At 43.8% G+C, this 12,190-nt stretch overlaps 1 protein-coding gene across 3 annotated transcripts in view; it reads left to right on the top strand.

Moving 5' to 3' along the window:
* TSC1 (TSC complex subunit 1) overlaps positions 1-12,190 on the top strand; it is a 52,118-nt gene that overhangs the window by 20,214 nt on the left and 19,714 nt on the right. For all 3 annotated transcript variants that reach the window (XM_044926486.2, XM_044926487.2, XM_025261940.3), the window contains exons 4-9: positions 20-123; positions 1,218-1,370; positions 3,541-3,685; positions 5,190-5,344; positions 5,724-5,797; positions 11,396-11,571. In XM_044926486.2, the coding sequence (XP_044782421.1) occupies positions 20-123; positions 1,218-1,370; positions 3,541-3,685; positions 5,190-5,344; positions 5,724-5,797; positions 11,396-11,571 (807 nt within the window). The remainder of the gene's footprint in view (positions 1-19; positions 124-1,217; positions 1,371-3,540; positions 3,686-5,189; positions 5,345-5,723; positions 5,798-11,395; positions 11,572-12,190) is intronic.

Here is a 12,190-nt window from a genome sequence, read left to right as displayed (position 1 = left end):
AGTCCTTTTCTTTCTTTAGACCGTGGTCCGATGCTTGTGAACACCCTGGTGGATTATTATCTGGAAACCAACTCTAAGCCTGTATTGCACATCCTGACTACCTTGCAAGAGCCCCATGATAAGGTACCTGCTGAGTGGTAGAGATGTGATACACTTTCTCCGAGGGCCGTGACTGCGTCTCTGTAGCCCCAGTGCCTGCTGTGTTTATCGCTTACTGCTTCCCCTTCCGCGCGCCGCTGATGACACTGCTCCCAGATGGTAACTACACATACACATAGTCGCCAGGACTTTTGTTTCCTGAAAAGGTTTCAAAGTACAACATATTTCAGAGGCCTTCAAAGATCTTGCTCTCAGAAGAAATCCTGTCATCCTAAGCTGTAATTGTATAGTGACGATGATCCATAAGGTACCCATCTTTAAACACTTTTAGACTTTTAATCCATATGGCAAAAGCTGTAAATGTGGGTACCTCATGGGGCTAATTGCCTAGTGCTCTTTCCAGGCACCAGGGACTTGGAAGGCTCCTTTATGTTTTGTTTTTGCTTTTATTTTTGTTGATGGTAAGTAGCTAACAAAGCCTTGCAGTTGCACATTTTGATTTGTCTTGAGTTTGTGTGTACTGGTGATTTACTTAACTGGGATTTGAAGGCCTTGCCATTGTCTGCCTTTTACAGTACATCTTGGGTTGTTTTTTTGTTTGTTTTGTTTTTTTTCACTCTGGGCTGAATTTTAACTTCTACTGCTACTGGAGTTATATCTGGGGCCAAACCATGGAGGCGAGGCCCTGGTAGCAATAAGTAGCTGCTCCAGCAGGATCCCCTGAAGCTTCAGCAGCCTCCACTTATTAGAGGCTTATTAGAACAGTGGTTATTCTAAGAAGGGGCCTGTTTGTATTTCAGAAAGATACAGAGGAGTCTCCTTCCCGCTTACAGACCTGTATTGTGGGGACTCTCAGGAGTTGCAGACTGGCTGCCCTCTCTTAGGACTCATGCAACACAACAGTGTGTTTGTTTGCATGGCTTTAAAAAAACCTTGAGTTTGATCTCTTTACCTGCATGACCCTTTTTTACATCCAAGTGACCACTCGAGAGACTGGCGTTGGTCACTGCTGCCTCTCCTCGTGTGCACTTCACGCATTCACATGAGTGTCTCCCTGGGGTCCCTTGACTTTCCCCAGCTTTACTGAGATCATTTCTCTTGTTCTTGTGCATGTTCAGCACCTCTTGGACAAAATGAATGAATACGTGGGCAAGGCCGCCTCTCGGTTATCCGCCCTCTTGCTACTGGGCCACGTCGTGAGGCTGCAGCCATCATGGAAGCATAAGCTCTCTCAAGCACCTCTTTTGCCTTCTCTACTAAAATGTCTCAAGGTACGATGTTTGTAAGGATTTGCACGGAATAGCTTCATCATATAATTTCTGAAATTCTGAGTACCTTAAAACAAGCCAGCTAGATTTTAACTTTGAGAGTTTAAAAACTTCTAGGCATTTCGTTCTTCTTGTAATGTAACACAGTTTAGACTTGGTCCTTAGGAAAGTCTCAGTGCATCACCGTGTCTAGTGCAGTTATGTGTGGTCCAAGCAAATACCGTCACTTTTCAGTCAGATTGGTTCAACAATAATGCTCTCCCAGCCCTCTTTGATTTCATGATTGTCTAGCCTTTCCTCAGTTAGAAATGTACTGGTTTGTCTTGGGGGAATCCCTATTTCTGCATTCTCTTTTGGCTAATAGCAAAATGGCTAAGACTTCAACTATTTAGGAGCAGGTTCTGGTCGCAGCTGTAACTGAGGGTTTTTTGGTAGAAGGCCTTACCAGACTGCGTTCTGCTTTTTTTGCACTCAGCTTAGTGCACTAGTCTACAGAGCCAAAACCTAAGTAGGACCTTATGGTTTTAGTTTTGACCATGGCTTACTCAAATACTTAGGGCGTTTGTTTAATCTGTTTTAGTTCCTGGACTTGTTTCCTACCTGTAAAATAGGGAAATGTGGGTAATGTGAGCTGCCCGCACCTCCCAGACGTGAGGACGTCCAGTAATGTTGGTTCCAGGGTGGCCATGCCTTTGAAGGCGTCTGACACAGCACCGTGCAAGTTGAGTTTTTGTCTGTGCCAGCAAAGGGCAGCGTTTATCCTTCCTAGAGGTGGGTCTCAGGGAGTCATGGTGGCAGGGCATCATAACGATGTGCATTTAATGTTAAGGAAAAGCAGGAGCCACTTCAACAGCTTAATTTTTTTAAATGAATGGGTTGATGAGAATATAATCTGATTTTGAGGCACACTGTTTAGTTCAGATAGAAGAATACTTAACCTTTTCCAAAAGAATAAGCCTTGAAAATTACTTACCAAGTGTTAACCCAAACTTTCAGTCAGGATGTTTTGTTACTATTTTTGTTTTTGTTTTTTTTTTAGTCAGAACTCATTACAGATTCTTGATTCTCCTATCAGTATTTTATGATTTCCTACTAGATATCTGCCATAACAGATGGCTTGGTGCTCAATGTAAAAACTAAATCTATTTAAAACTTTCCCTGGTGGTCCAGTGGCTGGGACTCCATGCTCCCAGTGCGGAGGGCCCGGGTCCCGACCCTGGTTGGGGTACTACATCCCACATGCCGCAGCCAAGAGTTCTCATGCCACAGCTGAAAACCCTGCATGCTGCAGCCAAAGACCTCCCATGCTGCAATTGAGACCTGGCACTACCAAATAAATAAAGTCATATTTATTAAAAAAAAAAAAACAAACCCAAACTTTATTTCCAGACTCATAGGTTCCTTTTTCATGAGGAATAATGAATGTTCTAACCTGCATGATGGTCTTTTGTTTAATGTCTTGTTTCTTCAGTCTGAATTCCAGTCACTTGGCAGACATTCATAATTTAATTATGGGTCAGGTGAGCCGCTATAGCTAGTCTGAGTTGATATATTATTTATTGGTTATTACGTTCAGTTAGTCTAAATTTGTATGACCTGATGTTTAAATTGTAGATGTGGTCAGAGGTCCCCGTATCTTTTTTATTTGCTGGTCTCTAAATAACTGCTGTGAGGTGAGCCACTAAGAAGATTTGTTAGTACTATACTCATTTCTTATTAAGGTATACTTCTGTTATGATCCTTTAGAAATAGAGAATGACTTGTTCATATATTAGGTCTTTTGAACTGACTTTTAAAGAGTAAGTACTTCATAATTTGGCTGAATGAACAAGAATAGCAACATTTCTTTGTTCTGTTCAAAGCCCTTTGCTTCCCGCCAAGGGCTATTTATAGCGCGTCCGAAGTATCTGGGTTTGGGATTTTCTAAGCCACGTTTAAGCGCTGCCCTGGATGAGTTTGGTGCCTGAGTGTAGTCCCCGCAGACTCAGCCTGGTAGAGCTGGTCCTCAGCGTCTTGTGGTTGAGCCTGTTGCAGTGTTGTGCCCCAGCATCCTGAGAGGTAGGACAAGTCTATGCCGGTGTTCTAACTTGAGAACCTCTAAGTGTGCAGATCTAATGCTGCACACCTGAGAGGTGTCTCTTCTCGCTTGACCTTCCCTTCTTCCCTCCTGCAGATGGACACCGATGTCATTGTCCTCACAACAGGAGTCTTAGTGTTGATAACCATGCTCCCAATGATCCCGCAGTCGGGGAAACAGCACCTTCATGATTTCTTTGATATTTTTGGCCGTCTTTCGTCATGGTGCCTGAAGAAACCAGGTAAAGATCTCCTCCTATACCCGTCATGCTGCCCCAGGTGAGTGCTTTTGTGAATGATGAACAGGTCATGTGCTGGAAGAGAAGAACATGTTAGAATCCTGTCGCTGAAATGGTTGGTTGTCACCAGCCAGGTGAGGGAACACCTCAGGTATTTTCCACCAGGGGCACAAATAAGAAGCAAAACAGGGACTTCCCTGGTGGTCCAGTGGCTAAGACTCCAAGCTTCCAATGCCAGGGGTGTGGGTTCAATCCCTGGTCATGAAACTTAGATTTCACATGCCAAGAAATTAAAAAAAAAAAACAAAAAAGTCATGACTGTTGAGATGCTGTCCTTATTTTGTTGGCTTAAGAGGATTAGTTGTCAGAGAAACTGAGTGGTGGGTACAGCTTCCTGATTTTCAATAAACTGAAAAACAGCTTAAATCTGTGTTGCAGCAGCATGGGACTACGCTTGTGGGGCGTGTTTGTTCTCTTGGTCTGTAGTGACAGAGCACAAGCTTCTGGTTCAGAGAACTCGTCTATTGTACATGTGGACGGAGGAGAGAGAACGCGGCTGTTTCTGATTAGTTCTAGCTTTTAGTACAGGGGGTTTTGTTTCTACATCAACAGGTAGTACAGCTCTATCAGAATGACTCAGAAGCTGTAAACATGTGAACTTTGGCTCTTTTGGTCCTCCCAGCATGAGATGTTCACATCAAAAGAATGAAATGTATAAGCCCTGGGAAATGGAACACTGTGGCTTCTTGTACCGGATTAAGTAACAAGCCCGAGGCCTGTATGATGCTGACTTGTCTAGTAGGCTCTTCCTGGGGAGAAAGGAGTGGCCTGTCCTTTGTTTTAGGGGAGCTTTATATATACCATTGGGATTTTCCATAGGGTCTGGATAAGGCTAGATGAATTAAATTTTCTGTTTCTCCCACACTCGTAGCTCTTTAAGCTAATTTCAGATAGTAGCTTCTCACTCTGTAGTTATGAATCTGCATAGCTAAGACTACGAACTGATTTTAAAAGGTTCTCACACATTCATTCCACAAATATATGAATGCCTGTTATGCAGCAAGCTCGGTGAGAGCTCTCAGGGCACAGAGGTGAGTGAGTTGGTGGTCTTCTTGAGGTGTGTACTGAATCAGGCTGTGGAGACGTATGATGACAGCTTGCAGGGGGTGTTCTTGTAAAGGTGCTTCAGTATTACAATTCTAGGGTCCCTGTGAAGGGGCGCCTAGAGAGGAGGCAGGGATTAGATGAGTGCACGCCTCTGTGGGCCACTCCAAGTAGATGGGAGTTTATCCAGAGGCCAGGGGAGCCACCCATGGATCTCAGACAGTGGTGTCTGGTGTGTTCAGATTTGGGTTTTAGAAAACTGCTCTCCTTTACTTACTGTCTTCGGGGCGGGGCGGGAGCACACATACGCAGAAAGTCCCATTGGCAGCCTGTGTGCGTGTCTGTCTTGCACACACATGTCCCGTGTCCAGCTAGGAGCCCCCTCAGTAGATTTCTTTTTTAGGCCATGTGACAGAAGTCTATCTCGTCCACCTCCACGCCAGCGTCTACGCTCTCTTCCATCGCCTGTATGGGATGTACCCTTGCAACTTTGTCTCCTTTCTGCGTTCTCACTACAGTATGAAGGAAAACCTGGAGACTTTTGAAGAAGTGGTCAAGGTAAATGAACACCCATTTGTTTGCCGTTTAGTGTACTGTGGAGATGGGCTGCATTTGTAAGTTTCGTATTAAATGTTAGGGAAATTTTGAAAAGAAATTCAGCCTTCTCGCCATCTTGCCCACTGCCCTCAGCCCTGGTAACTATGAATCTGTTTTTCACCTTTATAGGACTTGCGTGTCCTGAACATTTCAAGCTTATGGAATCATAGAATATGGGTTTTTGTTCATGGCTTCTTTCACTTAATGTAACGTTTTAAGATTCATCCATGCTGTGGCCTGTGTCAGTACTTCATTCCTTTGTATTGTCAAATACGTTTTATTGTATAGAAATACAACAGAAATTAAGCCTTTTATAACTTGTCAACCCAAACTCTTTTAGCCAATGATGGAGCATGTGCGAATTCACCCGGAATTAGTGACTGGATCCAAGGACCATGAACTGGACCCTCGAAGGTATAGAAACTGAACTAGTGACAGAATTTCATAGACTCACTTGAGAATTTGAACACGTGATCTCAGAGATGGCCCTTCTGAGATGTTATTGGAGAAGACAGGTTTTCTGTTTATTTCGTTTTAAAGGACTTGCACAGTGAGGCATTTGTGTGCATGAGGCTAAGACATACTGCTCACTGACAGAGGAAGAGGTTGCGTTGCAGGGCCTGCCCCGCAGGACCCCAGAGGGCTGCGAGCCCGGTGGGCTGTGACCGTGTGGGGCAGGCGGCGATGGCTGTGCTTGGAAGCGCACACTGGGGGAGGTCTGGACTCCCAGTGGCCAGATTCCCCTGGTCACTTTCTCTATCCTGCTTAGCCAGGCAGCTGCCATTTTCCATGGGACCTGGTGGAAGTGCCCAGTTTTATCTCTGGAGAAGTGGAACCTGCCAGCCTCCTTAGTTGAGAATGCCAAGCATGGTGGAAGGTAGAGCTGAGTCATGACCAGAAAGGAGGAGTGAACTGAAACCCTGCACACCGAGCTGTGCGAGGCTCAGCCCTTCCCTTGCTTCTCTCTGGCTGCTCCCCGGGCAGGGAGTTGATGCCTTTTGGAGGAGAAGTGGTCCTCGGATATTGATGTTTGAGGATCTCCCCCTGAAAAAGATGACTCACTGCTTGATCACCTCAGCAAATCTCAGATCTCCACAAGCCCTCCCCCTGCTACACAGACCTTTTATCTGAGCAACTTGCTGTGAGATACATGTAGAGGAGCTTAGAAAACGTGTAAGAAAAGTTTATAGTAATGTATGGATGCTTGTGTAGACACCACTTTAAAAACATGGGACAGTACCCTCTCCATTTGTAATCATCTTTGTCCCTGGTCCCTGTCTCACCTCAGAAACACAACTGCCGTTCTTGCTTTCATTTTAATCATTCTCTTACTCAAAAAAATATATATGTATTTATTTTTAGTTATTTTGTGTTTTGGTTGAGTCTTTGGAGTGAGTCTTTGTTGCTGTGCACAGGCTCTCTCTAGTTGCAGCGAGCAGGGGCTACTCTCTGTTACGGTGCGTGGGCTTCTCACTGTGGTGGCTTCTCTTGTTGCAGAGCACGGGCTCTAGAGCGTAAGGGCTCAGTAGTTGTGGCTTGTAGGCTTAGTTGCTCCATAGCATGTGGAATCTTCCCAGATCAGGGATTGAACCCATGTCCCCTGCATTGGCAGGCGAATTCTTAACCACTGTGCCACTAGGGAAGTCCTCTCTTGCATGGTTTGACCACATGTGTTGTTTCATTTTGAAAGCAAGCAAAGTCTGGCCTTGGAAAAGGCAGTCTTGTCACCATGAGATGAAGGTTCCCAGGAGGTAAGAGGAAGAACCAAGAGGGAAGAACACACAGCTTACCCTAGTCAGGGCATCTGGTGAGACCCATAGCGAGAGCCAGGTACTGAATGTGCTGCCGAATTATGGCAGAGGGAGGAGACTGCTCTGTGTGCCCTTGTGGCAGCTTCCAAGTATAGGTCAGAGAAGAATCCTTCTGTGGGATGAGATGAATGTCCTTAGCTAATCTAGGGAGAGTAGGCACTTCATCAGTGTATTCATTAATCAAGACAAGCTAAGTCCCAACAAGTTATCTAGGCCAGGGTTACCTACGCCGCCTAGAAGCTCTGTCCCTCAGTTGGAAAGATGGTTCGGTGGCAGCAGAAGCCTTAGTGAGGGCCCGCCCGTCTCAGCGTGCGTTCTGGTCTCAGCGGTCATCTTCTGTGCCTCGTGTGTGGCCGCCGTCTGCCTCTCTCGGCTTCTCTGTGCCTCTCACCTGTGCACATTCTCCCATTTCCTCTATCTCATGCCTTTTTGGGTTCACTCCTGTTTTCATGGGATTTTAGAGAAAGGATGCTGTTTTCTGTGTGGGTATAGATTTCTGGGTTGGGAGTCGTTCTCATTCAGCGGCTGGAAGGCCTTATTCCATTGCCCCTTTGCCGCCAACGCTGCTGTTGAAATCCAGAGACATTCTTATTTCTGATCATCTGCGTTTATTATCTTCTCTTTGCTCTCAGAGTACTCTGAAACTTCCTAGTGATGTCCCTTGACATGAATCTGTTCTCATTTTTCAGTCTGGAAGCTCTTACCTTTAAATGCTAGGAAATTTTCTGCAGTTATATTGTGCTTGATTGCTTTTCCTCTGCTATATCTGTCTTTCCTTCTAGAACTCTTAATGTTCTGATTGAGACTTCCTGGAGTGGGTCTCTGCTTTTCTTTGCTCTCCTGTTTTTTTCTTTTCTGCTCTCTTGTCCTACTTCCTAAAGATTTCATTGTCTTTAGCTGTTAATCCTTCTGTATTCATTTGTGCCAGGTTTTCAGTACCTAAGAGCTCTTTTTAGTTCTCTGGATGCTCCCATTGTTTAAAATTGTAGCCTGTTTTTGTTTCATGGATGCAGTCTCACATCTTTGATAAGATTGATGGGAGTTTTTTTGTTGTTTTTTTAATAAGGTTTTCTTTTTCCTACATAGTCTGTTTTCTCTAAACTGCTCTATTGTTGTTCTTTTTAAAATTTTGAGGCTTTCTGCAAAGATCTGGTGATCCACTTGTATTTGGATGAGGAGACTAAAAACCTCTGTTCACAAGGATGGGGCTTGTTGACTTTGTGCTTTCTTGTAGGTTGTTCTGAGCATCTGTAGGAGATGCTCGTATCAGTATTGGTTTCCTTTTGAGTCGGTCAGACTTTTTCAGAAAAGGGTCTTCTGATCTCTAGTCTACAAGAGTTGGGCTACTCCTGGAGAGTAGAGACTGCTTGGTGGGAGAGATGAGTGGTCTTGGCCTTCAGAATGTACATGCTCACTTAACTCCTCTCTTTAGAGTGCCTCGGTCCCTTGACTGTGTTGAACCTCTTCAGAGATGAGTCCAGATTTCGGAAAGCCAAGTGGGATCTCGGGGCTCAGGCAGCGTTTACCCCATCTTCCTGATTTTAGCTGCCCTGATTGACCTGTCGTCACTCATCTCCAGTTCCAGAAATACTTCTTGTATACAAGTTCTTTTGCTTTTCAAGGATTCTCCAGTATAAGTCAGGTTGACTTTTAGCTTTGAAACATTGGCAACTTAGGATTCTGCTTTCTGGGATTCAGTCACTACTTGCCCTTTGGCTTTCTGGTTTCAAACATGTGGTGCTGTTCTCTGTTTTCTCATTCTTCTCTTTCTTGTAGGTTTATATTTAAAAGGAAACAAATGTTGGTGGGGTTTGGGGGTATCGTGCAGTTGGATGCACACGTCCAGTCTGTTGTGTTAATTAGGAAATCTCTTGGTTCAACTTATAGAGCCTCACTCAACATGGATAGGCGGGTCATCTGGCCCTTGAAGAAAGGTTCTAGCACCAGAGACAAGAGACCAATGTAAAGAGTAGATAGAGGAGCTAGCAAGAAACAATAATAATGCAGAGAGCAAAAGAAAACATCTACAATAGCTGTAGAGATGAGACATTAGTGCATATATAAAGTTCAGGATGCTACACAAGAGACTAAAGAAAGCAGTGCTGAAAATTTAAAACTATAGCTAAAATAAACATTTTGATAAAAGAATTGGAGGGTATATTTGAGGATATCTTAGAGAGCAGAATCAAAGGATAGAAATGAGTTAGATGAAAGAAATTTAAAATAATCAGTCCAGAAAGTCTAACATCCAATATAAGGGGAGGAGAAAACTTTGGTGGGGGAAGAAATTGTGAAAGAAATAATAGAAGGAAATTTCCAATACAAGTACAAATGATACAAGAAAATACAATCATAGAATTGAGAGACGTGAGTTTCCAGGTTGAAGAGGTTTATGTAGTTCCCAGCACAGTCAATGAAAAAGAATGCTACCAGCTCAATATTGTGAAATTTCAGGAAAAAAAAAACACCAGTAAGGATCAGAAATAAAAATGAGGTTAGCTTCTGAAACACCTTCAAAATGGAGAGAAAAAGGTTTTCAACTTAGAATTTTATTCCCAGCCCGATTGCCTATCAAGTATGAGACAGTTTTAGATACGCAGGGACTCAAATTTACTTCCCATGTACCCTTCTTTAGTGAACCATTGAAGTGTGTCCTTCACCAAAATGAGAGTAAAATCAAGGAAGACAGAGTACAGGAAGTGGGGGACCTGACTTAGGGTCTTCAGCAAGGGGAGTCTTGGTATAACTTGTATAGCAGTGCTAAGAACAACCAGTAGGAGAGGGAGGGCTCTGGCAGGCAGCTCTTTAGGAGAAGGTGAACAATATCGGTAGATGGTTTGCATTTTGTTACGTCAAAATTATATTAGGCGTTTTCCCCCAGCTGTTAGAACACGTTTAGGAAGGATTAGTATTAGATACATGGAAGACTGAGGCAAAAAAACAGAAAAATTTAAACTCTAGGAGAAACTAAATTGAACAGAAAGGGAAATATTATGGAATACTCTTTAGCTTAGCTGTCAGTGGTACTGATCTAGTCATTATAAGGAATTGTTCAGAATCAGTTTAGAAACAACAAAACAGTGATCTACTATTTTGAGAGCACTGGGGAGGAGGGAAAGGGATCTGTGGAAGTGACCTAAACGCTCACCTACTGTAAGGACGTTAATAGTTGATGTCTAGAAATTCAGACGTCAGAAATTTGATGCCTAGAAATTTGGAGGTAGGGTTACAATTTAGCTGGAAGCTGAGCCCAGAAAGTTCCTTCACTCTCTTGGTGGCCAGTGTCCTCTCCCACTCCTGGCAGTCATGATCTGCCGAAAGCACGCTTTTGCATGGTGGGGTAGCTTTCTGTAGACCCTGTCTCTGGTTGGACCTTAGGTTGTCTCCTTTCTTCTGGACAAGCTGTGCTGACTGTTGTTGTCCATCTTGATATGTGTCTGTTTCCACAGGCTGATTTCTTAGACACGGAACTCTGGATCACACAGCAGGACTCTTGAGACAATTCTTTAAATATCCTCATGGGCTTTCTCTAGGTTCGAGACGTGCTGAGCTGTATTTCTGGTCTGGGGATGGGTTAGAATCCTGAGGCTTTGATGGGAGACCTTAAGTCAGCCTCAGCTGCCTGGCAGTTTCCAGGTCCCCCTGTTCTGTGATTACTTTTGTTCCAGAGGAGAGTCCCCTGCTGACTTCTCTGCATAGTCTGTATTCTGTTCTGAGGCTGTGCCTGGTCTATTGTTGCTGAAACTTTGGTTTCAGATTAGTTTCTGATAACTTGATATAACCATTTTAAATAGGGTATAGGTTTGTAAGGCTTGCCTGCTGGCTCACTCCTCCTGCAGTACTGACCTCCTGCAATGCCGGAGACCTGGGTTGGGAAGATTCTCTAGAGAAGGAAATGGCAGCTCACTCCAGTGTTCTTGCCTGAGAAGTCTCATGGACAGAGGAGCCTGATGGGTTATAGTCCAGGGTCACAAGAGCTGGACATAACTTAGCGACTAAATCACCTCCACTATAGGTTTGTAAAATGAATGGCTAATTCCTTTTATCATAGTGCTAATTCGTACTTGGGCTAGGGTGGTTCTGCCTCGTTCTTTGCTGTTCATAGTTCAGCGGCTGGCATTGAGTCTGGGCTCTGAAGTATTTGATGGTTTGATTAAATGGATTATAGCTTGCATTTCTTGACTTTGATTGTCTTCTACAGGTGGAAGAGATTAGAAACACATGATGTTGTCATAGAATGTGCCAAAATCTCTCTGGACCCTACAGAGGCCTCATATGAAGATGGCTATTCTGTGTCCCACCAAATCTCAGCCCGTTTTCCTCACCGTTCAGCCGATGTCTCCGCCAGCTCTTACGTTGACACACAGAATAGCTATGGTAAACAGTGACTTTGGTGCTTATCTCTTCACAACCTTGTCTCTGGAAGCATTGTTTTATTGTTGACTTCAGTTTCTTTTCCTACAGTAAGGCTTAGTTGAGCTCCTAGGAACTGTTTCCCAAATACTTAAAATTTGGATTTGTCTCCGTTTTCTCCTGATTAACTTCTCCCCTAAGTTTAATTCACAATCTTATGACTTTAATCTCCACCTTGATAGTATGTCAGCAGAGTTGGGCTGTGTCCTCAACACTTAACAAAGAAAATGGATGGAAGGATATGACTTCTAGGCTCCTGTTTATAAAGGAAGCTTCTACTTTTTCAGACGCCTTTAGTGAGGCCCTCTGGGCTTGTCACATTGACACAGTTTTGAATGAATCTGGACAATTGGATTAAATAAAAGTCTAGGCTTATCTACAGGTAGCACCTGCTGAAATTGTCATACAAGTTGTGCTTTTTCAAGCTATTCTGAAGCTTAATGAGACATCAAACCTTAGTGAACTTTATTGCTAAAGAGTATTATAAAGTGTTAGTCACTCAGTCATGTCTGGCTCTTTGCGACCCCATGGACTATACCCTGCCAGGCTCCTCTGTCCATGGGATTTTCCAGGCAACAATACT

Source organism: Bubalus bubalis, chromosome 12 (assembly GCF_019923935.1).
Source record: "Bubalus bubalis isolate 160015118507 breed Murrah chromosome 12, NDDB_SH_1, whole genome shotgun sequence".
Lineage (NCBI taxonomy): Eukaryota > Metazoa > Chordata > Mammalia > Artiodactyla > Bovidae > Bubalus > Bubalus bubalis.
This window is presented reverse-complemented; position numbering and strand designations above follow the sequence as displayed.